This window comes from Kogia breviceps, chromosome 4 (genome assembly GCF_026419965.1).
Source record: "Kogia breviceps isolate mKogBre1 chromosome 4, mKogBre1 haplotype 1, whole genome shotgun sequence".
Lineage (NCBI taxonomy): Eukaryota > Metazoa > Chordata > Mammalia > Artiodactyla > Physeteridae > Kogia > Kogia breviceps.
Genome location: NC_081313.1, coordinates 61,468,897 through 61,496,381, shown reverse-complemented (window position 1 = coordinate 61,496,381; position 27,485 = coordinate 61,468,897). Strand labels below are relative to the sequence as shown.

Sequence of the window (27,485 nt, the reverse complement as noted above, 5' to 3'; positions counted from 1 at the left end):
CTCTGCCATTGTGGTAAAACAGCCAGAGGTCATGCAGAAATGGATGAATGTGGCTGTGTTCCAATAAAACTTTATTTGTGGACATTGAATTAGAATGTCTTATAATTTTAGTGTCACAAAAATGTCAGTTTTCTTTTTATTTTTTTCAACCATTTAAAAATGTAACAAACTATTCTTAGCTTACAGACTATACAAAAACAGGCAGTGGACTGGGTTTGATCCACAGGCCAAGTTTGCTGTAGCCTGCTTAATACCATGCGTGAAGTAAGGTTCTCATTAAATGTTTGTTGATAATTACTCAGATCTTTCTGTAAATACATTTTTATTTATTACCAAAATAAGAGGTGAAAAGTCTCACATTTTTCATGGTATGTACTGATGACTAAAATAAAATAGTAGCAAGGAACACAGTTATTTTCTAGAATACCTGAATATACATATATAAGGAGGAAGTTATCTTTAGAAGTATAAACCATTTATTTAAAGTAATATTCAATGGAAAAATGAAATATACTTCTTTGAGTGTTATGTTTATAGTTCTAGCTAACAATTAAGCAAATTTGCCCTTTGCTTTTTTAAATCCTGTGCTAGGTACTAGACCCAATACTGTAGATTAAAGATAAAATAGGCTCACTTTCTACAGTTTACTGGGTGAATAAGACAATACTGTAGCTTTCTGCATTACAGTTCTTACCAGTTGAGATTTACACTGGTTTAAAAAGTGCTAATTTTAAAGATGAAACTGTATCTCTGTTTACAATCTGGTCATTTTTTATAAATCATATATCTAAATAGATACTGCTGTAAAATAAGCCAAACAAAACTAGGTACAAAGAGAGCAGTTTATATATTGCAGATCTTCATATTTTTGGAGTCCAAAAACAGAATAGATTGATAATACTTAAAAATGATTAAGTGTCTGAATGTGGATTAAAGCAAAAAAGACTAGAAAACATTGTTTTCATAAAGCTTTACATGGAAGTGTTATCTCTGAAATAGTAATGCAGATGTTGAACAAGGTTTATTTTTAGGCACTTGATAATCTGTGTTTTATTTTCAGTTCTCACTTAAATTTTATAATTCAATCATTTTGAACAACTATGTTCATAAGAAGTTTTACAACTTTAATCTTAATAATCTCAAAAACAGACATGCTATGTCATAAAATAACTATTAGTGACTAGTTTGTATCCTATAAATCTAACTTGAGTTGATAATATGGTCCATTACCAGCTAACTGCACAGAGTATTTTTCATTTTACACTCTTCGGTTACTTTTTAGTGAAGTGTTAAAAAATATGAAGCTTTTCTCCTCTCTAAAATTGCACGCTGTCTGTCTGTTATTAGGGAGATAACAGCTCTTATAAATGTTTCAGTAAGCGCTAAGTAGACAGTTATGTGCACTCTCATTCCACGCTTATTTGCTTACTGTAATAAACTGATAAAATATGTGTGGTTTGTCTCTGTGTATCTACAGGCATCATGAGTCACATAGATTCCCTTTAGAAATAATGTTGTGTCTGCAAAATTGATTGGTTATTTTCATAAACCATCTAAAGGTACACAAATGACTTTTATTATTTAAACATATGCTGTGTAAAGATTTGTAGAGGAATATCTCACTGTTACTTGATGCTTTTTGTTCTGTTAACTCTAGAAGAAGGCTTTTTATTTTAGAGTTATTATAGTTAGTGAAGTAATTACCTCAGGAATCGTGAGGATAACCCATATCATTTGCTTATAATGCAGCTAAATTTTTAATTCTTTGAACATTAGTAGTTAAATAATTAAATCAAAACCATTGTTTTCAAATATTGTCTTTCATACTATCCTGTTTATACAAGTTTTAATTTTGTGTGTGTGTGTGTGGTACACGGGCCTCTCACTGTTGTGGCCTCTCCCGCTGCGGAGCACAGGCTCCGGATGCACAGGCTCAGCGGCCATGGCTCACGGGCATGTGGGATCTTCCCAGACCGGGGCACGAACCCGTGTCCCCTGCATCGGCAGGCGGACTCTCAACCACTGCGCCACCAGGGAAGCCCAAGTTTCAATATTTAATGGGAAATAATGCTTTTACCTGAACTAGATACTATAAGAAATAGTGTTTGGATCATAGAAGTCCTTCTAATTATTAAGAAATATGGTATTTTTCATTTGTGTCCAGTTATATATAGTAGAAAATTGCTAGGCAAGTCATATCCTAAAACCAACAAGTATTAATATTGATAAGCTCCGCTTATCACCACAGTAAACTCCTTGAAAGACTGTAGTATTTTTAGGAACAGTGTTATAATTGAGCACTCAGCATCAAGTAAAGTATAGTTATGACCAACACTAGTGGTATATTATTTGCAAATCTCTATAATCATTTAAAGTAGAAAAATTATGCTTTGAGTTCTGAAAATGGGTAAAATTATGTTTTGTAAATTGAACATAAAAGCAGGGAATAAATGGAGAGATGGATAATAAACATAATAAATAAGATTCCTCTTTCTTAATGAAGGTAGGACTAAGTAGCCTTGAACGAAAGCAGGTTGAACCGTAAGAATTGCTAATTCCACTTTTTTTTCCCCTTCTCTTTATTTGTTGAGGTATAGTTGATGTACAGTATTATGTAAGTTTTGGATGAACAACATAATGAATCATACTTTTTAAAGTTTATACTCCATTTATAGTTATTATAAAATATTGGCTGTATTCCCTGTGTTATGTAATATATCCTTGTAGCTTATTTATTTTATACATAGTAGTTTGTACCTTTTAATCCCCTACTTCCATATTTCCCCTCCCCCTTCCCTCTCACCACTGGTTACCACTAGTTTGTTCTCTATATATGTGAGTCTGCTCCTTTTGTTGTATTCACTAGTGTATTTTATTTTTTAGATTCCATATACAAGTGATATCATACAGTGTTTATCTTTCTTTGTTTGACTTATTTCAGTTAGCATAATACCCTCCAAGTCCATCCATGTTGTTGCAAATGGCAAAGTTTTTGTTCTTTTTATGGCTGAGTACTATGCCATTGTACATATATATATATATATATATATATATATATATATATGTCACGTCATCTTTATCCATTCATCTGTTGATTGACACTTAGGTTGCTTCTTTATTTTGGCTATTGTAAATAATGTTGCTATGAACATTGAAGTGCATGTATTTTTTCAAATTAGTGTTTTCTGTTTTTTTGAATATGTACCCAGGAGTGGAATTGCTGGGTCATATGGTAGTTCTATTTTTGGTTTTTTGAGAAACCTCCATACTGTTTTTCACCAATTTCCATTCCCACCAACAGTGTAGGAGGGTTCCCTTTTCTCTACATCCTTTGCCAATATTTGTTATTTGTGTTCTTTTTGAAGATAACCATTCTGACGGTTGTTAGGTGATATCTCATTTTGGTTTTAATTAGCATTTCTCTGATAATTAATGATGTTGAGCGTCTTTTCATGTGCCTGTTAGCCATCTGTATGTCTTTGGAGATATGTCTATTCAGTTCTTCTGCCCAGTTTTTAATTGGGTTGTTTGTTTTTTTGATGTTGAGTTGTATGAGCTGTTTATATATTTTGGATATTAAACCCTTATCGATCATATCATTTGCAAATATTTTCTCCTGTCCAGTAGATTGTCTTCTCGTTTTGTTGACAGTTTCCTTTGTTGTGCAAAAGCTTTTAAGTTTAATTAGGTCCCATTTGTTTATTTTTGCTTTTATTTCCTTTGCTGTAATTCAAATCTTTGATGTACAGAGTTGGTAGATTCATATGGTTCAACCTAATCAGATGCCATGCCTGAGTCTCACAATAACACATTTACCAGGGCTTTAGGAAAAGGAGCAAGAAAACACCTTCTCCCATTATGAGTTTATTCCCCAGTCTCCAAGTTAGTGTCCTGAAATCTGACTAATCGTGATTAGTACTTGAGTTGGGAGAGTTAAATGATAGAAACCGAATTTGAACTAGCTTAAGGGGAAAAAAAAAAAAGGGAAGTTTCAGGAAAGAATGCTAGAGTATTTCACAGAAAACCAAACTTCAGGAAGGGTAGGAATATGTCAGCTTCAAGAACCATCCAAACCAAAGATACCAGCAGGACTCTGTCTCTCACCTGTTCTTTGTTTATTTCTTACTGAGCAATATGGCAGGAAATGTGGCCACAGACATTAGAGTTTTAAATCTCAGAATTTTAGCCACTTGAGAGAGACTGGCTCAACTTCCTAAGTCCCAAATCCAGAAATCCTAGGAAAGGAACTTATTGGGCCAGGTGCCCATTCCTGAACCAGTTAATGTGGTCAGATCATGAGGTGGCATAAGAACATGCCAGCTCCATCAAGAACTGAATGTGGCAACATTCCTAGAAGATGGTAGATGTGTTGAGCAGACAATCCCATATATAACCACTACAGGGTAGAACACTGGGGAGAGAGCTCCTTCAAAAGACCAGCACTTAGTCTTGAACCAGATAAAAGCTACGCTGAAACATTGAACTCTGATTCCTCAGTGTCTTTCATAAAACTTACTTGATACTTTGTTGTCAGCCATCAGAACACATCATGATACATCAGAACCTCATAGAAACAATTAGCCAGGTCATAACATCAGCTTTAATAAAGGAAAGTGAAAAAAAAAAAAGCTTCTTTGTCAAGTAGACTTCTCATTAGCAAAGCATGCTAACCCAGGTGGTGCCATTGTGCACATTCCATAAGGGCACCCTTGAATGTAAGCTAGGTTTTTATTTTTTATTATTTTTAATTTTTTTTTCTTTCTTATCAGTACTTACTTTTAAGCTAGGTTTTTAGATCTTATCCACCTCTCAGTTAGTTACCACTGCACAGCTGTACATGATACTCCTACTCAACGTTAATTTAGCTCTTTGGAGTAAGTGGATCTGGGAATTGTCGAATGACCAAAAAAAAAAAAAAGAAAAGTAGGTATCAAAGAACTGTGAAGGGTATGAGATGTTACCTCACTTTCAGGCTAATAAGTTAGCCTGAGACAATTTCATGGGTACTGGTAGAAGACAGCAGACTCCTGTGTCAAAGACAGAGGACAGTTTATTACTCACAGCAATAGCAGAAGCCAGGGTAACATCATTCTTGCCACTTCTCTGAGCCCCAGTTTTCACAGGGTGACGCAATGAAGCCTAGGTAATGACTGCATATGCAGTGGGTTGCTTTAGAGGAGAGGATCCTTAGCATAGAAGATCCCAATCTTTCATAAGGGTCTGTTGGCAAACCTGTCCAACCTTTACCCCAGAGGGAGGCACTTAATCCATTTCCAAAGACTGTTTGATGTATAACCTTGAAAAGATTTTCAGGAAGAAAGTTGTTAATACCTTTGCTTAGAAGATGTACAGAACTGTGAGAGATCTGTGGAGCACTGTTCCTCAGGACAACAGGAGAAGGGGAGGGGAGAAGGAAGAATGTAACATGTATGCCCTTAGATCAGGGGTCAGCCACCTTTTTCTGTAAAGGGTCCAGATCGTAAATATATTAGGCATTGCAACTACCATCTCTTCCATTGTAGAGCCAAAAAGCAACCACCCACAATATGTCAAAGAACAGAATGGCCATGTTCCAATAAAACTTTATAAAACAAGCAGCAGGTGGTATTTGGCTTGTGGGCTGTAGTTTGCTGTCTCCTACCCAAGATGATTTTTTTTGTTCAAACTTTAAGTATCTACCTCCTTTCTTAAACTTAAACCCTCATTTTCACAGCCCCAGTCTAGGTCATTCACTAATTAATTTACTTTTTACCTGTTTTTTTTAACATTTAATAAAATAATTGTTATTTATAAATTGTGAAGTAAGAAAAGCCATTCATGACATTTAGCATCTTAGAATATAAGCAGCCACAGGTCATGTCTATGTTTCTGGAGTATAAGTAAGTAATCTGATGTACAAAATGTTGAACTAAAATCTTGCTTTCTTATCAGGATTAATTATATTACATATGAAAATTGATGAAGTATTTGTGAAACCTACTGGTTTTATTGAACAAAATACCACCTATGTAGTTTAGATAGTGGAGGAGGTTCACTAATATGACTTGTATGAACTTAGAAAATAGGTTAAAAAAGGCAATCAAACATTTTCAGTCAGCCCCGTTCTGTAGTTTAAAAAGTGTATATTATTACCCCAAAGTACCATTTATGAGGTATTTATTGTGAAAGAAAACATAGGCATCGTTGCACTATCATAGATAAACTTTGAAGATTGTTAGGGAGGACCTTTTTTAGAAGTTAAAGTGCTTCTTGAACTTGGTTGAGTGTGGAAATAATGTGTGGAGAGAATTACATTGTTTTTCTTCCTTTGCACATTCCTTAGCATTGTTTTAACTATTATAATAAAGGTGCAGAATTTTGAGACAAAGTAGAAAAAAACAAATATTTGGACCACGTGTCCCAGGGTTAGATTGAGAGAGAGAATCAGTTAACCAACTAAGACAAGTTGATAGCTCTTAAATGATTTAAGGCATACCTTCAAAGAATGTTATATGATATCTAGAGTGCTAATTCCTGGCTGCCTGTAATCCAGACTCCTGCTTTTGTTCTGCTTTTCTCATGGTGCTCTACACTTGCCTCTTTCCAACTTTATCATTCTGTGTATATGATATTTAACTCTTGGATTTTTGTTGATGAGTTTTAAATTATTACTTTTAAGTTTTTTATGTCATCAGATGTCAGTGGCATAGTGAGCATGTTGAACAGGTTAATATGTACTCTCACAATTATAATAGAAAACCTAGTTTGGGAGAGTACACTTGTTAGGTAAAAATCTTGATTAGGCCTGTTTAATCACAAATTGATTTTTTTTTTTTTTTTAAAGCTTGCCCATGTCAGGTCAAGCCACATGCAATACTTTGACTTTGAATGGAAAGATAGCCACCATATGATTTTAGAAAGGACTGTGTTTCTTCACTTAATATGCTGCCTCTGATTCCACTCACAGTTGAAGTTAACTAAGAGTCTAAGGTTCATGGAAGCATAAACAGATGATTAGCCAAGAAAATATTGGCGGGAGTGGGTGGAGGAATAAGTGATGCTTTGTTTTGCCAAACAATTGAATCACATTGTAGGGCTATAAGAAGTAAAGCAGTGTGGTACTGGTTTAACAGCTCCATCAAGGTTCAAAAATGTCTCCAACTAAATAATTAGAATGTCTGCATTTATAGATCATTGAGGAAGAGCTAATCATTAAATCATGTACAGATGACTTGTTAAGTATTTGGAGAAAAATAATTAAATATAGAGTAAATATACCTAAATCAGTTCCTCATGAATAAAAAAATTAGAACCATTAAAGCTCCAGAAGAAAATGTAAGTGAATAGTTATCTGATCTTGAGGTAGGGAAGATCTTTTTAATCATTAAAGCAAATGAAGAACCACCTTAAAAAGGAGGTCATAGTCTTCAGTTTACAGTGAAAGAAATTCAGGGTGAAAAAAGTTAAAGCAGTCAGGATTGGAAATGAAAGTATAAGATATTCGTTATAGACAGATTATAATATCTTACAGTTTGAAAGCCCATGAAAATCAAATGACAAATTATTAAAACTAATAAGAAAATTGGCAAAATGTCCAAATATAGTGTACCTAAGAAGAAAACAAAAACATTTATAAACTAAAAAAATTGAATATATTTATATAACTAAGATTATTCTCTTCTTTTTAGATATAGATTGTCAAAATATTTTAATATATGCCTACAGAGTACAGAAGAATTTTAATACTGTTTTGAAGGCATTTACTTTACTTTTTTTTTTTTTTTTTTTGCGGTACGCGGGCCTCTCACTGCTGTGGCCTCTCCCATTGCGGAGCACAGGCTGCAGACGCGCAGGCTCAGCGGCCATGGCGCACGGGCCCAGCCGCTCCACGGCATGTGGGATCCTCCCGGACTGGGGCACGAACCCGTGTCTCCTGCATCGGCAGGCGGACTCTCAACCACTGCGCCACCAGGGAAGCCCTACTTTACATTTTTATATAATTTCTGACTTCATATCGATGTGTGTGATATCCTACTAATGTCTATTATTGTGATTAATACTTTAGGGAAAACAGGAGTTAAGTGTTATGAATTTTTGTATGTTTTTAAGAATTAATAACTATATTCACTAATTCTTTTTTTTTTTTTTTTTTTTTTCCATTGTGCAATAGGTCAGTACTCCTGTCTTTGTACCAGTGAAAACTCATGTGCTGCTTCATCGGATGAGTGGAAAAGGACTAGCTGCCCATTATTTCTTTCCAAGACAGCCTTGTGCTTTTGGTGATAATATGGTCTCTGTGCAAATAACATTGAATAATACCACTGATTGGAAGGTAGAAAATATCCACATAGGGGAAAAGAAACTTCCTGTGGGCATGCAAATGCATGTTTTTAATCCAATAGGTAAATAGTAATTCTCATTTAAAACTTTAACTGCATTTGATAATTAAATGTGTTCATTTTAAAAGTAAAGTAGAATACATATTATTTTATTGACTTAGCAAACTCAGTGTGTATAAGTTTTTCCTTTTTAAACCGAATTTATCTTGTAAGATAAATACATGTCTTTGCCCTTAGTGAATTAGGTGCCAGCAGTGGTAATACCAGTACTGATGAAAGACTGTGTCTGGAGAATCACAGTTTCCTCCCATTTTTCCTATCTGCATCACCTTCCCCCACCTCTGTTTCTGGTCAGCTTCATTTCCTGCATGATTTTAGTCTGTCTTTTGGGTATTGTACCTTCCATATCTCTCCTTCCCCGTTTCCCTTCATATTGCATAGATTGAAAAGTGAAGGGAGCAAAGACTGAGAGGGTATGTACTATTCTGTTTGTCTTCCTTTCCATACATAGAAGGTAGAAAGCCCACAATATGTTACTGGTATTTTTACACATCATGTTTTTTTAATCTGTTGCCACCATTTAAAAATCAGTATTTTTTTTTACCTTAAAGGACAAACCAAGAAATCTCACTGTTCATGGATAAAGCACAAGATTATCGCAATACAGGTGCTTTATTCCCACCTGCATACAGCACAACCAGCCGATGCCAAGCCGGCTGCCCCTACCACGTAGCATGTGCTTTCCAGGCTACCTCAGTGCCCATTATATCATACTGTCTCTCCAGCTGTCATCCCCTTCCATTTTTTAAGTGTTTTACAAAAAATACACCTTTTAAAAATTAAGTGTAACAACTGTATGGCTAACTTTGAGTTTAAAATAGTATAATAATTAGAATGTCTATCTCTCTTTTTGTTTTGTGTAAGTGGAGGCAGTCCTACAGTTTAGTTGGGAGAAGCTTCAGGCAAAATCTTAATTAAAAGTGATACAAGGTTTCTGTCACTGAATCCTTGAAATACTACCATCAGAAGGCTCCAGGTAGTTCCTTTTTATAATACTTTAGGTGAGCAAAGCCTTTTGACTGGGTAACTCTGCCTTCTTTATTCATTATTGCCTATCATATAGCTATTCTGTTTTTTCTCCCTCTTTGCCTGAATGAGCTCTTTCACATTGTTGAATTCTCTCCTATCATTTTCATGAGTCATTCGGTAAAGAAGTCATTCTTTGTGTTATATTTTTCCACAAAGAAAAAAAAAATTCCTAGTAGATGAAATATGGTAGACTTTTATAAGCAACCAAAGTAGAGAGAAGTAGAGTTAAAGTAAGTTGATTTCAGAACCCATGCAATACCCTCTTTAAAAAATAATTTGGTAATTAAGACACTGTTTAAAGACTACAGTGCCTGATTTTTATTGAATTATTTTATGAAGTTAATATATTGGTAAGGAATTAAACAATATCCCAATTTGTATTCTTTTTTACTGCTTGAAATCCAACTTTTTTACCTAGTTAAAAAATTAATTTAGTTTAAAAAGTGTCACGTAGCTGATATATGCATTGTCTGAAGGTTGAAAATGTTATCCAAAGGTTAAAACAGTAGAACAGTGTTATCATTTCTTTGAGCTGGCGTAATGAGTTGATGAGTTGACCTTTTGTTGGCCTATGTAGAATAGAAGAAATAAATACAATACATTTCATAATATGGCCTTAACACCAAAATAAAATATGAATATATGCCATTGCCTCAGTACTAATAATAGGCTTTCTTTCCTTTTCTTTTCTTAGGCAAAGTTTTTGTAGTGTTTCATTTGTTCTGTTGCCATTTATTGAATACCCTCAAGATACAGAATTCTTTCCCATGCAGTAATTTGTATGTAATACCACTTAGTCTCTTTCATCAATAGGTAACAGTAGAGTTCAGAGTATGAAATATCTTAATTAGTCCAAAAAAAAATCATAAGAATGCAACAAAGAACAAATACTGCATTTTCATTTTTTGTGAAATAAGGGAAGTAAGATATTTGTTTTATTTAATAAGCACATATGCATATGTTAAGGAGTCCAGTGGCTTTCTTATTTGTCACCAATCTGTTCTCTTTTTTCTCTATAATGAGATGACTTTTGTCAGGATTTTGCATGAAACTGGATTCCTTGCGAGAATATTAGGAATAAAGTGCCATTTTTCCCAAAGAGATCAGGCACATGTACACAAGAGATTTAACACACACACACACACACACACACACACACACACACACTCACACTCACTCACTCACTCACTCACTTACTCACTAACTCACTCACTCAAAGAGTAGCCTTAGGCTCTCTGCACTATATTCAGTGACTTTATGTTAACAATTGACAAGTTTGAGTTCAGCTAAGATTTCACTAGTTAATGTACAACTGTCACATCAAAGTAGATGGCATCTTGTGTGATTTAATTTTTCATTATTAATGGTGCAGTGTAATAGAGCCAGTGTTTATCAGCCATTTCTACATAACCCTCTCATGTACATTGCAATGATCCAGAAGCAGTATTCAACTACAGACACCTGATTGAATAAACTTTTCCAATGTAGTAGGCTTCAAATATAAAAATCTATTATATGAATAATTTTATGCTGATTACTTTGCTCTTGAAGCATTCATATAATAAAACATACCATTGATCATGAACTATCCTCAGAATTAGTATGGCAGTAAGCTCACAGTTAATTATCTTAAGACTGAGGAAGTTATGAAACTGTGTCAGGCAGTGCCATCATCAAGGCATCTTGAGAACTGTCACTTTGTCAAATGAAATATGAGGATACGTGATGTAGAGAGATCTAAGTTCCAAATGCCATCATGCTTTGGAGATGACAGCATTTACTACCAATGTGGTGTCAGCTGCAAATAAGACCAAACCCGAGTATATCTGTGGCACAGAAGAAAACATCAAGGATTCACTGAAGAATAGTTTTGAGTAATGTGACTGACAAACTATGAACTGATAAGGTGTAGCTTTAGGAGAAATGCAAGAAAACTATTATTATGGTAATTTACAATAAAGCTTGTTTGCCAAAGATTAGGTAGCAAGTCTTCAGGTACTTACATGCCATCCTGGTAAATGTTAGGTTTATAAACAAATTAAATTCAAACTGGAATCAGCAAACCAACTAATAAGCAAGCAAACCAATAACACTTTAAAAATCAGCATTAAACAAGTACCTTCTTATAATGCCTAATCTTCATTGAGCCTTTGAGATATAAAAATACTTAATATCTTAAGCTTATTGAATTGTTCTTTTGTCCTATCTGTACCATCATTTTTGTAATGGTTAGTATTAAATGGCAAATTATACCTATCAACAAGCCCTAGAATAATCACAGTCTACTGGATTAGTGTGTGCTTGCTAAAATACAACTATATCTAATAATATATATGCAGAAGAGATAAAACTAAATATAAAGCTACTGTGCAATACAACTGCAGTTATACTAGAGACTTTAAGCAAAGTAGAAATCAAAAGTGAATGGTTTCTATTTAAATATAATATATATACATAAATATTTATACTTAATAGGTATATGTTTAAGATCCCTCATTATTCTAATGTACAGCGTTACACTTTGACTCTGGAATCATAAGCAGAATAAAGTGTTATTGTTTGTCTTGAGTTTTATCATTATCAACTGAAAAAACACCAGTATTGTATATTGAAACAGTTATTTCCCACACTTGATTAGTTGATAGATGAAGCTTCAGAAATTACAAATCTATGGAATGTCACTTTATTATTTATTTTTTTCAAGATAACCTAATCTACTAAATTTTCTTCCAGTAATTTTTTGACTAATGCAGTTAGACTTATTGTTTCGGGTTCCTATAATGCCAGTTGTCTTGGTTAATATCTGAGGACAACAAATTAATTTCTTCTTCCAGCTTTGCTTTAATTTGCATGTTTTAAATTTTGTATTTTTCCCCCAGTGGAAATTTAGAACATTGTTGAAAATTTACTTTTTATATCTAGAGTAAATATTCCATAGTTTTAAGTACACAATCTCTTAAAAGCACCCAGAGTCTGTTACAGTTGTTCCAAACAGGAAAACATTTATTTTCTTCTCACCTTCAATGCCTATAAAGACAATATTGTAAAACATGAAATTTCTCAGGATGAGTTGTATTTCTGAAACAAATAGATATAATGTGTTCATTGAAGTATGTGCAGAATTAAGTTGTGAGAAAGAGAGCCTTCAAGTGAAATTACTTTATAATTTGCTTTAATACTCTTAGTTTGAAATTATTCTTACAAGCCATCATTAAATTTGACTGTTTTAACCAAACTACAAGCATTACATAAGTTTTTAGTGTTTAGTTTAGTCTTTTTCACATCCTCTGTGTTTCCATGTCTAAATTATCTTATCTCCTAGAATCTCTTGAGCCTGAGGGATCCATTACTGTTTCAATGGGTATTGACTTTTGTGATTCCACTCAGACTGCCAGTTTCCAGTTGTGGTAAGTTCAATTGTTCGTCTATATTTCATATTACTATAAACAATAGCAGATTAAAATCGAGGCTTTCAGCAGTTTTTTCTTTGAAAGACAAAACATTTACACAAACATGCTTTTCTTTGGCAATGTTTAGACTGCCGTGGAATAGTTGGACAAATTATGTGCAATATATGTTTTTAGTATTTGTTACACAGATAGCCATTACAGTCTGCCATATGTGGTTGAACTTCACAGTTTGTTAAGAAACTACTGCTAAATTTTTTTATTTTTTGCTTATCTCTGTGCTTGTGGAAAATTTATGGTAAAAGTCATGAGGAAAACTCAGGAGAAATTAAAAACTTTAATAATATTGTTGGCTAGCCCAGAGAAGATATCTTTTGAAACATTTTATATGTTATCTTGAGCCTCTTAAGTGAAGAATTACTGATTCTGTCAGTACCAAAAACTCATAGATTTTTCATAGATTTTTACTTTAATTTACAAACTGCTTTTGATAAAATTCAAAAGAGAACATTTATCAGTTGGCAAAGGTTTCATAGGTGAATACTATTCAAAAGAGCTTTTCTAGAATTGTGTTTTTTCATTGTTATTGTTTTATATAATGTTTTATACATTTCTGATGAAATCCAGAAACTATTAGCAAACTAATGAAAAGTTATATTCATGCATCTTTAAGAATTATCTTTGAATTCATTTCTTTTGTATTTTTCTGATCTAAGATATGATGTGTTATTTTGATCTGAAGTTGTTTTGTTCTTATTCTGAAAAGAATTGAGGCATTTTATTTATCTAAATTTTAGCTAGCTTCTAACAGAATTTTTTATGATAAAAATCTCCAGGTTTAGGAAATAGGCACTTTTAAATAAGTTTATAGGTTGAATATAGTGAACCTTTCTTTTTCATATACCTTTTCAGTTTACCAGTAATTCAAACCTAATATTATACCATTTATTGCTGAGAACCTGCAATGATGAATATAAGCAATGTAGCGTAACACATTGATTTTATGCAGATCATCACCTTTATGTTTTGGGAGGTCTGCTATATTAGTGATATATAAAAACTGATTACTTTTCCCCACATTGCCTAGTAAGTGTTTATTATTTTTCTATTAGACAAACAACACAGATCAATATTACTGAGCACAAGACTATGAGTAACATTCTAAATAGATTTACCTCCAACACCAGAGGTATATTCATTTTAATGATTTCGACAATGTGAGCCCAATGACAAAGCTTATGCACTAAGTGTGGGCAAGATTAAGAACTAAAAAAATTCTTCTTTCTTTTAAATTTATATAAAAATCCTTTTATATTTCTATGCAATGAAGGGTTTTTAAAAAGGTTTTTTCATTACAAAGATTTTCTCTTTAGTCTACTACACAAGATTTGCATCTTGTCTTTCACAATTAACTAAGTCCCTTTAGGGATAAATATTTAGGTAATGTTTGATTTTTAGCTTATGTTGGGAAGTGTATATAAACAGTTTTTTCTCAGTTTCTCTTAAACTAATTTTAGGAAAATGATGAATTTATTTTAGATAGAAAATAGCCTTTAGCTATTATAAGCATTTACATTAATATGTTTTTCTGTTGTGAAGGTATACATTAGTTATATATTTTAGATTTTTATTAAGCACATATGCACACTAGATCAAAAATCATTTTTGTGTGTGTTCCAAAAAGAACACTTTGTCTTGCATCAAATGTAATTGATCCTGAAGCAGTGTAATCACAATTACTCACTTTCTTAATTGGCCTGCCCAAAATCAGAAAATGGAAACCGATCGACAGTGTTTAAATCAATAGCTTCACAGTGGTGCTAGTGGGGGTAGGGAGATAGTGGTAATGGGTTGATCAATTGGTCTTAGATGCCAATCACTGACTGTGCCTTTTGCATAATAAATAGCACTTTTTCCTTAGTGATGAGCTGTATTAGTTTTGGTAGTTCAATAAAAAGGAAAAAAAGCAAGAATGGCCGATATTGAATTTTTTCCTCAAAATACATTATACAAATCAATACATAAAATTATGGGCAATAAGAGCATATTTGATAGGAAGCCTTCAGAAGTGCTGAACATGGACTGTGAGCCTTTCAGGTACACTTCTATTTATTAAAAGAAAAGGAACCAGAGTAAAATAATCCTAATTTAGCTTCTAGATTAATTCTCTGTATTATTATAGTTATATGATGCATATATAGATAGATAAAGCCATTATATATAACTGTATAGTTATATGGACACTTGATAAGTATTGATGTCTCTTTTTGCTTTGCATTTTAAATGGTCATCAAATTAAATCCTTGATTAAATTTATTGAGATTGAAAATATATATACATAAACGTATCTCTCTAAAAGTAGATGCAGTACATAAACAGGTCTCATCCTTGTGATTAGCAGATATTAATGTATTAACTAGTATGAAAAATTATATGGCTTGGCTCAAGTTAGAGGACTGAGCACTAACATCCGCCCCTCTTTTTGCCCAAAATCCATTAAAAAGACAGAAAATACATTCTTTAATAGAAAATGAGCACTAAAAAGAGAAAGAGTGCTATTAGCTGACCAGAAATTGTGAAGAATTATTGGCAGTTAGAAAGCAAATGGTAGCAGATAAACAATAACAGAGAAAATAAAAACCACAGAGCAAAACACTCATGGGAGAAAACTACTATAATGGTAAGAACAAATCTGGCAGAATATCAAACACAAAGTGAACTAGCGAAAAGAAAAGTTAGGGTAAGACAGTATTAGGGAATTAAAGAATGACTTCCAACCTGCAGTTCCCCAACCTTGCCCCTAGCAGCAGGCAGCATACACATTTAATCAGAGACCTAAAAATTACCCTGTAAAGAAAGTGAACAACTACTTGCCTGGGAAGGACTTTTGGTGAGGATGTGCCCTAAGAGAACAGTGGGGGTTGAGTTTATAGGAAGGAGGCAGGATGGTCAGAGATGAGATGAAATGCAGTTCTACCCAAGAGAATGATATTCTTAAGTTGCCTACCACTAGGGTAAAGCCAGTCTTACATCTGTTGGTGGAGAGATAAGGCCATTGCCTACCTGCCTCCCAACTTCATGACCATAACCACTTAAGAAAACTCCAACCAGCCCACCAGGGGAGAGGAGACCCATAGAAATAACACTAACATGTATCGAGCAGTAGCTGTGTGCTAGGCACCGTTCTAAACACTGCACTGTGTATGTTAGTTTACTTAATTCTCAAAACATGCCTATGAGGTGAGTATTATTATTCCATTTTAGAGGTGAGTAAACTAAGGCACAGGAAGAAAACTTGCCCAAAATCTTATAGCTGATATGCAGCAGAACTTGCTTTGTTTGTTAACTAACCTGGTCCTTCATTATAAATATAAACAGACAGCTTAGGATGACCAGACTTTTGAGGGAAAGCCTCAATTTGAAAGGGAAAGCTCAAAATGACTTACAAAGACTTACCAATTGTGAAGGGAGCAATTTGAGAAAGAAGAGATATCTTTAAAAATTACAACTAATATCTGATTCAAGAGAACTGTATCTGTAAAGCAAGAATATACTGCTTATTTGAGAAGGAGTAATTAGACAATTTAAAATATATTCTTGGAGATCTAAAAACATAAAAAGCCAAAAGGACTCAGTAGGTGGATGATAGACTGGACACAGCTGAAGACTGATTTAGTGTTCCATAAGAGGGAGTCAATGAAATCAACCAGAATAGAAGGCAAAAAGACAAAGATGGAAAATATGAAAAAAAAAGTTAAAAGAATCAGTTCATCTGGAACTTCCCTGGTGGCGCAGTGGTTAATAATCCACCTGCCAATGAAAGGGACACGGGTTCAATCCCTGGTCCGGGAGGTCCCACATGCCGCAGAGCGGGAAAGCCCGTGCATCACAACTACTGAGCCTGTGCTCTAGAACCCACAAGCCACAACTACTTAGCCCGTGTGCCACAACTACTGAAGCCCGTGTGCCTAGAGCCCATGCTCCACAACAAGAGAAGCCACCGCAATGAGAAGCCCACGTACTGCAATGAAGAGTAGCCCCTGCTCACCACAACTAGAGAAAGCCCGCATGCAGCAACGGAGACCCAATGCAGCCAGAAATTAATTAATTAATTAATTATTTATTTTTAAAATGATGCTTCCTCTTTAAAAAAAAAGAATTCATCTAATAGGAGGTCTAGAGGAAAGAAAAGAGACAATGGAGAAAAGAAATAATTAAATAAATTATAGGAGAAAATTTTCCCAAGCAAAAGAAATGTACACGCCTTCAGATTGAAAGGACCCATTGAAGGCCAAACAGAGTGAATGTGAACAACTAGCAAAAAGGCCACATCCTGGTAGAATTTTTATTGTTTTTTAATTTTTTTTTAATTTTTGCATTTTTAAAGTAATTTTTATTGGAGTATGGTTGCTTTACAATGTTGTGTTAGCCTTCATTGCACAACAAAATGAATCAGCCATACACATACAGTTATTATCCCCTCCCTTTTGAACTTCCCTCCCATTTAGGTTACCACAGTGCATTAGGTAGAGTTCTCTGTGCTATACAGTATGTTCCCATCAGTTGTCTATTTTATACATAGTAATGTATATGTGTCAATCCCAGTCTCCCAATTCCTCCCACCCCACCCCTTTCCCCCTTGGTATCCATACATTTGTTCTCTACGTCTGTGTCTCTATTTCTGCTTTGAATATAAGATCATCTATACCATTTTTCTAGATTCCGCATATATGTGTTACTATACAATAATTGCTTTACTCTTTCTGACTTACTGACTCACTCTGTATGACACTCTCTGGGTCCATCCACATCTCTACAAATGACCCCATTTCATTCCTTTTTATGGCTGAGTAATATTCCATTATATATATATGTAGCACATCTTCTTTATCTATTCCTCTGTTGATGGACATTTAGGTTGCTTCCATGTCCTGGCTATTGTGCTGCAGTGAACATTGGGGTGCACGTGTCTTTTTGAATTATGGTTTTCTCTGGGTATATGCCCAGTAGTGGGATTGTTGGGTCATATGGTAGTTCTGTTTTTAGATTTTTAAGGAACCTCCATTCTGTTTTCCGTAGTGGCTGTATCAATTTACATTCCCACCAACAATGTTTGAGGGTTCCCTTTTCTCCACACTCTCTCCAGCATTTATTGTTCGTAGATTTTTTTTTTTTTTGGTATGCGGGCCTCTCACTGCTGTGGCCTCTCCCGTTGCGGAGCACAGGCTCCGGACGCGCAGGCCTAGCGGCCATGGCTCACGGGCCTAGCTGCTCCGCGGCATGTGGGATCTTCCCGGACCAGGGCACGAACCCGTGTCTCCTGCATCGGCAGGCAGATTCTCAACCACTGCGCCACCAGGGAAGCCCTGTTCGTAGATTTTTTGATGATGGCCATTCTGACCGGTGTGAGATGATACCTCATTGTAGTTTTTATTTGCATTTCTGTAATGATTACTGACGTTGAGCATCTTTTCATGTGTTTGTGGGCAATCTGTATATCTTCTTTGGAGAAATGTCTATTTAGGTCTTCTGCCCATTTTTGGATTGGGTTATTTGTTTTTTTTAATATTGAGCTTATGAGCTGCTTGTATATTTTGGAGATTAATCCTTTGTCAGTTGCTTCGTTTGCAGATATTTTCTCCCATTCTGAGAGTTGTCTTTTCGTCTTGTTTATGGTTTCCTTAGCTGTGCAAAAGCTTTTAAGTTTCATTAGGTCCCATTTCTTTATTTTTGTTTTAATTTTCATTACTTTAGGCGGTGGGTCAAAAAAGGTGTTGCTGTGATTTATGTCAAAGAGCATTCTGACTGTGTTTTCCTCTAAGAGTTTTATAGTGTGTGGTCTTACATTTAGGTCTTTAATCCATTTTGAGTTTATTTTTGTGTATGATGTTAGGGAGTGTTCTAATTTCATTATTCTACATGTAGCTGTCCAGTTTCCCCAGCACCACTTATAGAAGAGGCTGTCTTTTCTGCATTGTATGTTTTTGCCTCCTTTGTCATAGATTAGTTGACCATAGGTGTGTGGGTTTATCTCTGGGCTCTTTATCCTGTTCCATTGATCTATATTTCTGTTTTTGTGCCAGTACCATATTGTCTTGATTAGTATAGGTTTGTAGTGTAGTCTGAAGTCAGGGAGTCTGATTCCTCCAGCTCCATTTTTTTCCCCTCAAGATTGCTTTGACTATTCGGGGTCTTTTGTGTCTCCATACAAATTTTCGGATTTTTTGTTCTAGCTCTGTAAAAAATGCCATTGGTAGTTTGATAGGGATTGCATTGAATCTATAGATTGCTTTGAGTAGTATAGTCATTTTCACAATATTGATTCTTCCAATCCAAGAACATGGTGTTTCTCTCCATCTATTTCTGTCAGCTTTGATTTCTTTCATCAGTGTCTTATAGTTTTCTGAGTACAGGGCTTTTACCTCCTTAGGTAGGTTTATTCCTAGGTATTTTATTCTTTTTGTTGTAATGGTGAATGGGATTGTTTCCTTAATTTCTCTTTCTGATCTTTCGTTGTTAATGTATAGGAATGCAACAGATTTCTGTGCATTAATTTTGTATCCTGCAACTTTACCAAATTCATTGATTAGCTCTAATAATTTTCTGGTGATATCTTCAGGATTATCTATATATAGCATTATATCATCTGCAAACAGTGACAGCTTTATTTCTTCTTTTCCAATTTGGATTCATTTTATTTCTTTTGCTTCTCTGATTGCTGTGGCTAGGACTTCCAAAACTCTGTTGAATAATAGTGGCGAGAGTGGACATCCTTGTCTTGTTCCTGATCTTAGAGGAAATGCTTTCAGTTTTTCACCATTGAGAATGATGTTTGCTGTGGGTTTGTCATATATGGCCTTTATTATGTTGAGGTAGGTTCCCTCTATGCCCACTCTCTGGAGAGTTTTGGTCATAAAACTGTTGAATTTTGTCAAAAGCTTTTTCTACATCTCTTGATTGTATGGTTTTTATTCTTCCATTTGTTAATACGGTGTATCACATTGATTGATTTGTGTGTATTGAAGAATCCTTGCATCCCTGGGATAAACCCCACTTGATCATGGTGTATGGTCCTTTTAATGTGTTGTTGGATTCTGTTTGCAAGTATTTTGTTGAGGATTTTTGCATCTATGTTCATCAGTGATATTGGCATGTAATTTTCTTTTTTTGTGATATCTTTGTCTGGGTGATGGTAGCCTCGTAGAATGAGTTTGGGAGTGTTCCATCCTCTGCAATTTTTTGGAAGAGTTTGAGAAGGATGGGTGTTAGTTGTTCTCTAAATGTTTGATAGAGTTCACCTGTGAAGCCATCTGGTCCTGGACTTCTGTTTTTTGGAATATTTTAATCACAGTTTCAATTTCATTATTTGCAGGTGAACTGTTCATATTTTCTATTTCTTCTTGATCCAGACTTGGAAGGTTGTACTTTTCTATGAATTTGTCCATCTCATCCAGGTTGTCCTTTTTATTGGCATAGAGTTGCTTGTAGTACTCATGATCCTTTGTATTTCTGTGGTGTCAGTTGTAACTTTTCCTTTTTCATTTCTAATGTTACTGATTTGAGTCTTCTCCCTTTTATTTTTGATGGCTCTGGCTAAAGGTTTATCAATTTTGTTTATCTTCTCAAAGAACCAGCTTCTAGTTTTATTGATTATTGCCATTGTTTTCTTTGTTTCTGTTTCATTTATTTCTGCTCTGATCTTTTATGATTTCTTTCCTCCTACTGACTTTGGGTTTTGTTTTTTCTTCTTGCTCTAGTTGCTTTAGGTTGTTCATTTGAGATGTTTCTTTTTTTTTTTTTTTTTTTTTTTTTTTTGCAGTATGCGGGCCTCTCACTGTTGTGGCCTCTCCCGTTGCAGAGCACAGGCTCAGCAGCCATGGCTCACGGGCCCAGCTGCTGCACGGCATGTGGGATCTTCCCGGACCGGGGCTCGAACCCGTGTCCCCTGCATTGGCAGGCAGATTCTCAACCACTGCGCCACCAGGGAAGCCCCTGAGATGTTTCTTGTTTCTTTGAGGTAGGATTATATTGCAATAAACTCCCGTCTTAGAACAGCTTTTGCTGCATCCCATAGGTTTTCAGTCATCGTGTTTTCATTGTCATTTGTTTCTAGGTATTTTTTGATTTCTTCAGTGATCTCTTGGTTATTCAGTAGCATATTGTTTAGCCTCCATGTGTTTGTATTTTTACAGTTTTTTTTCCTGTAATTGATTTCTGATCTCGTAGCATTGTGGTCGGGAAAGATGCTTGCTATGATTTCAATTTTCTTAAATTTAAGGAGGCTTGATTTGTGACCCAAGATGTGATCTACCCTAGAGAATGTTCCGTGAGCACTTGAAAAGAAAGTGTATTCTGCCACTTTTGGGTGGAATGTCCTGTAAATACCAATTAAGTCTTTTTGGTCTGTTGTGTCATTTAAAGCTTGTGTTTCCTTTTTTATTTTCATTTTGGATGATCTGTCCATTAGTGTAAGTGGGTTGTTAAAGTCCCCCACAGTTATTGTGCTACTGTCGATTTCTCCTTTTATGGCTGTTAATATTTGCCGTATGTATTGAGGTGCTCCTATGTTGGGTGCATAGATATCTATAATTGTTTTATCTTCTTCTTGGATTGATCCCTTGACCATTATGTAGTGTCCTTCCTTGTCTCTTGTAATAGTCTTTATTTTAAAGTCTATCTTGTCTGATTTGAGTATTGCTACTCCAGCTTTCTTTTGATTCCCATTTGCATGGAATATCTTTTTCCGTCCCCTACAAAAGACCCTGAAGTGGGTCTTTTGTAGACAGCATATATACGGGTCTTGTTTTTGTATCCATTCAGCTAGTCTGTGTCTTTTGGTTGGAGCATTTAATCCGTTTACATTTAAGATAATTATAGATATGTATGTTCCTATTACCATTTTCTTAATTGTATTGGGTTTGTTCTTGTAGGTCTTTTTCTTTTCTTGTGTTTCCCGCCTGAGGAAGCTCCTTTAGCATTTGTTTTAATGATGGTTTGGTGGTTCTGAATTCTCTTAGCTTTTGCTTGTCTGTAAAGCTTTTGATTTCTCTGTGGATTCTGAATGAGATCCTCTCTGGGTAGAGTAATCTTGGTTGTAAGTTTTTCCCTTTCATCATTTTAAATATGTCCTGCCATTCCCTTCTGGCCTGCAAAGTTTCTGCTGAAAAATCAGCTGACAACCTTATGGGGAGCCCCTGTAGGTTATTTGTTGCTTATGGTAGAATTTTTAATATGGAGAAAACTACTCTAGTATCTTCCAGAGAGGTGAAGAAAAGCAGCTTACCTAAAAATGAACAATAATGTGCATGGAATCAGATTCCTCATCAGTACTGTCATTAGTTCTGGTGGCCAGAAGGCAAGGGACATAATCTTTAAAATTTGGTGGAAACGAAATAGACATTTTTCAGACAAGCAAAGAGTCCATCAGTTTACCCCCCAAAGACCCTTTCTTAAAAGAATTACTCAAAGATATACTATAGTAAAAAAAGTTTTTTTATTCTGTGACAGAGAAAAACAGAATAAAAAGTAGACAGAGAATTCAACCTGTAAAACCTGTCAATGTGTAAAAATAATTGTTCACCCCTAATGTAAAAAATAAATTTTAATAATCTGGAACCAAAATCTCGACATGGACAAGTATGAGGAATGATGGTGTTCTTGTCATGCATGGCAAGAGGATTGATTGATGGCTAAAAGGAGTTTAAATATGGTTTAAAATGTTAAAGCTAACCTCTAAATTAAGGGAAATATGATGTATTATAACCTCCAAATGACTAAAGGGAAGAAGAAACTGAATGCTTAAAACTTGACCAGTTTAACAAAGCAGGAAAAGGAAAAAGCATGGTAAATAGAAAAATAAGATGACTAGAAGGGGCCACACATACTATTTATCAGAATTCATGTAAATAAGTTAAATTCCAGTGATACTGAACATGTAAAAGGCACAATTCAATATATACTATTTATAAGAACCCCACCTTAAAGAGGATGGCACAGAAAAATTGAGAATTAAAAAATAAAATTTTTATGTGTGTGTGTGTTTATCATCAGACATACAAGTTACCTATCACCACATGAAATATCAGAAGCATTATCTTTTAAGTCAGAAAAGCAAGACAAGGTTACCCTCTTTCAACACTATATCACATTTTTATGGAAGTTCTAGCCAATACAAAAAGACAAATAGGGCTTCCCTGGTGGTGCAGTGGTTGAGAGTCCGCCTGCCGATGCAGGGGACACGGGTTCGTGCCCCGGTCCGGGAGGATCCCACATGCCACAGAGCAGCTGGGCCCGTGAGCCATGGCCACTGAGCCTGCACGTCTGGAGCCTGTGCTCCGCAACGGGAGAGGCCACAACAGTGAGAGGCCTGTGTACTGCAAAGAAAAAAAAAAAAAAAGACAAGTAAAAATAGTTAGAGGTATAAATCCTAGAAAGAAAGACACAAAATTATTATTTTTATTCAGTATATAATTGCCAACCCACAAAGTCTTAGAATCAATAGAAAATCTATTATTTAAGCTAATGAATAGGATACTGTTTAGGTACAGGTCACTATGTGAAAATCATTAACATTTCTTTATGGTAGGAATGACCAATTTTAAGACATTATGAATAAAATTATTCTTTTTACAAGAATAACGAAAGGAATAAATTAACAAATATATGATACCTATGTGGGAATTTTTTTTTTTTAAATCCTGAAACTTTCCTGAAGGCCATAAAAAGAAGATATAAATAATGTAATAAGTATACTATGTTCCTAAATGGGAGCGAGTACTGTCCCTCAGGTTAATCTTCAAATTCAGTTTGATTCAATGCTAAATTCCAGTAAGCCTTTTCAAGGAACTTGACATTTCTAAAATTCAACTGGAAAAAAAAATGTCCAAGAAAAGTCAAAACAAAAATTTAATGAGAAAAGCCTTTTTCAATAATAATTTCAAAATATTCTTCAAAGTCACAAGAATATTTTTATTCAATGTAATTGGCTATTATTGGCAAAGGAATCAGTAAAATAAAAGAGTATTTAGAAATTTTGTATATCGTAAAGCTGACATTTCATATCACTGTGGAAAGAATGGACCAGTCAGTAGAACCATTATCGGGGAAAAAACCAAAGATACCTTCCTCCCACAGGTTACTCCAAAATAAATTCCAGATGGATTTATGGTTTAATTATAGAAACTATACTTGTTTAGAAATTAATATAGACAAATATTTTTATACTCTTTAGGGGCAAAAGTCAAGCAAGACACAATATCCAGAAAGATATAGTGAAAAATTGACAGATTTGATTATTAAAAATTTTAAACTTCTCTACAAAGAAGAAAAAAATAGATACCATAACAGGTGAGAGATAGAAAGTATTACAGCATATTTAGCAGACAGAAGTTTAGTAACCAGAATATATAAAGAACTCTTGCAATCAATAAAAAGGAATCTAATATAAAAGTGGAGAAAGGTTGAGAATAGTTCATTTACAAGAAAAGAAACGCAAATGATCCATAACAATAACATATCCAACATTGGTAATAGGGAAATTTTTAAAAATTCATCCATCAGATTTGCAAAATTTTAAAATAATTTTAATATCTGACATGGAAGGTACAGAAAAACATGTATTCTTATTTACTGTTTGTGGAACTTCAGGTTGGTACCACTTTTTTTAGGTCAGTTTGGCAGTATTTATCAAATGCTGAATATTCATACTCTTCAACTTAGTGATTTCATTTTTAAGGTGTCAAGCTTGGGGAGATATTGGTGCTTGTGCTGAAGAAATAGATCTATCCAAGGTTATTAAGTAAACATTGTTTGTACTAGAGAAAATTTGCAAATGAGAATTGATGGGGGAATGCTTAAATAAATTATGATACATCCCTATTATGGATGTAGGTTTTGAGTATCTGTTATGCATTAAGCACTATACTGGGTTATGTTATTTCATTTAATCGTTAAAATGAGCCTACAAGGGTGTCATTTTTCTCACTTCATAGATAAGGAAATTTGAGTCTCACAATGGTTAGACTACTTGCACATTTCTTACCTAGAAAATTTACCAGTTTGGATCGTAGGAGTCTGTGGAATGAGATTGTATGTAGTACAAGTATATGCATTACAGTTAAATATAGAACAGGTAGAATCTTGTCTTACATTAAACTATTAAACCATCTGATCCCATGTAATTAGGCTATTTAGAGCTGCCTAATAATAGTACTTTGTTGATCTGGTAAACTGTTAATTCTGTTAAATTTACATCTATCGTTACTCATTTTCAACATTCCCCTATCCATGTCAAGATAGCTGTGTTTAGCCCCATGTTCAACCAAAGAAGATGAGAAGAAAAAGAGCGGGACAAAAGAAAAGAAGAGCTATAAGGAGAGAGAAGCGAACAATAAAAAAGGGCAAAATATTTAAAAGGAGGTGCATGAAAACTATGGAGAGCACCCTAGAACACTAATATAAATGAAAGTAAATTTTCCCCAAAATAAGGAGGAAACATTCCATCTTACTCCCTGCTAAGCCAAACCTTGCTTAGAAGCTGAAGCTGGCTTATGAAGTATGTTATGTATATTAATTAGATTTTGCATTCAGTTGTGTGTAACAGAAACTGAACCGTAGTGACGTCACCAAATGGGGGTTTATTTATCATTCTCCTGGTACGAGAAGAACACTGGACAGCAGTTAGGAGCAGCTGGAGTAGCTCCACAATGTCATCTTGTATAAGGTCTTTCCAACTTTTTGTTCCATGAGCTAATTTCATTAGCATGTGCCAGTCATCCTCGGGGTCACAAGGTGGCTTCTCCACTTCCAGGATTCTATCTGCATTCTAGGCCCAAAAAAAAAGGAAAGAAGTGACATGGAGGGAGGAGCCACATCTGTGTCAGAAAAGCAAAACTTGGGACTTCCATGGTGGTCCAGTGGTTTAGAATCCACCTTCCAATGCAGGGGACAACGGGTTCAATCCCTGGTTGGGGAATTAAAATCCCACGTGCTGCGGGGCCGCTAAACCCCTGTGCCATGACTAGAGAGCCCACATCCCACAGCTACAGAGCCCACGTGCTCTGGAGCCCTTGCACCACAACTAGAGAGAAGCCTGCACCGCAACAAAGAGCCTGCGCGCTGCAATGTAAGATCCCGCATGCTGCCACTAAGACCCAACACAGCCAAAAAATACAAAGAAATACTAAAAAAAAAAAAAAGAAAAGAAAAGCAAAACCTTCCCAGGAGTCCCCAGCAGACTTATATTCAGGCTTCATTGGTCATAACCGGGTCACTTGATAAGTCTTAGCTACAAGAGGCTGAGAAGAGAGTGTTCCGGTGGGCACATTGTCTACCTGAACAAAATCAGGATTATATCAGGAAAGAAGAAAAAGGAAAAAAAAAAAAACTGAGTAAACAACAAGTAGTTATCTGCCACAGCAGTGTTCCAGTTTTATTACATTTGTCTCATAAGACTCATTTTGGATGAACTTTTATCCTTAGTTTTTCCTACAGAATTACATGTTAATCATTTCACCAACCACAGAAAATAAAACATGCATTACACAAAAGTAACAAAAGTGAAACATACCCAGTCAAGTTAAATAGTAGATGTTTGTCTCTAACACATGGGTTGCTGCCTGTGGGGACATTTCAGGATCACCTTTTCCCCCAAACTTAAGCCTTCTGCTCATCCACCTTGATTTTCATATATGCCTTAGAAGGCAAGTCTGCTTTCCCTTCTTTTCTCCGCTCTCACACCCTTCTCCCTGGGCATCAGTGCTGTAGAGCTACGTTTAACCAAAGGGTAAATGGGATCCTTTTCAGGAGTGTTGGAAAGGAGAAGGTCATTTCACCTGTAATCTAAAAGAAAACACAAGTAGAGATAGTGTAGTATGTGTATTTAACCCAGTGGTTCCTAACTTTTAAAATTGTATACATCTTAGTAAAATATTTATACTACACACTCCCTATATGTATTGTGTGTGTGTCTCACTGTGCTAACATATTATGTATGTACTAAGATATTATGTACAGACAAAAATAGAACTTCAGATAGAATGAGAAAAAAATAAATATAATTGATAGATTTTTTTTCATCAGTGGATTTTCTACCTCAGGGGAGTGCCTTGTCCTTTCCCACTTTGGAGAACATGATTTATCCAGTTATTTGAAGCCAAAATTTTATATTTAACACTAAATTAGTTCATGATATGTATACCTATCCGTTTACTCCTTTATCAGCCTTTACATTTCTCTTAATGTGACTTAGCCTTCCATTACATCAGCCTGGTCTTATCTTTCAAGTGTCCTACCCTCAACACTTCTATCTTAATAGCTCCTTCTCTGCTGTTTTTGGAAGAAATATCCTCCTTCATTCCTGGGCTGACCCATTCACCTAGTTCTTATGCTCTTAATCCCAACCTCGTTTACCTCCTCTAAGACCTTACCCGATCTATTTCTTTGTGTTGCACCAGCCTTTAATTATGCTCAAGTTTCTTTAAGCATTTTTCTTTTGCCTCTACGTCCTCATGAAGCTTCTGCTGCTTTCTGTCCCATCTTTTTCCTTGCCAGTTTTTCTATTCACCTTCAACTCACTGCGTTCTGCATTCTTCCTCCAGCTTTTACACGTGCTTTTTATTCCTCCCTGCAGTATTTGACACACACCTTTTCTCCCCAGCCACTCTTTCCCAGA

The 27,485-nt window shown here is 35.0% G+C and overlaps 1 protein-coding gene across 4 annotated transcripts in view; it reads left to right on the top strand.

Moving 5' to 3' along the window:
- Positions 1-27,485, top strand: part of AP3B1 (adaptor related protein complex 3 subunit beta 1) — a 262,792-nt gene that overhangs the window by 214,624 nt on the left and 20,683 nt on the right. For all 4 annotated transcript variants that reach the window (XR_009335400.2, XM_059061372.2, XM_067031191.1 and 1 more), the window contains exons 23-24: positions 8,150-8,381; positions 12,730-12,814. Coding sequence is in view for 3 of the 4 variants with exons in the window: in XM_059061372.2 (XP_058917355.1) it covers positions 8,150-8,381; positions 12,730-12,814 (317 nt within the window). In the remaining variant the exon portion in view is untranslated. The remainder of the gene's footprint in view (positions 1-8,149; positions 8,382-12,729; positions 12,815-27,485) is intronic.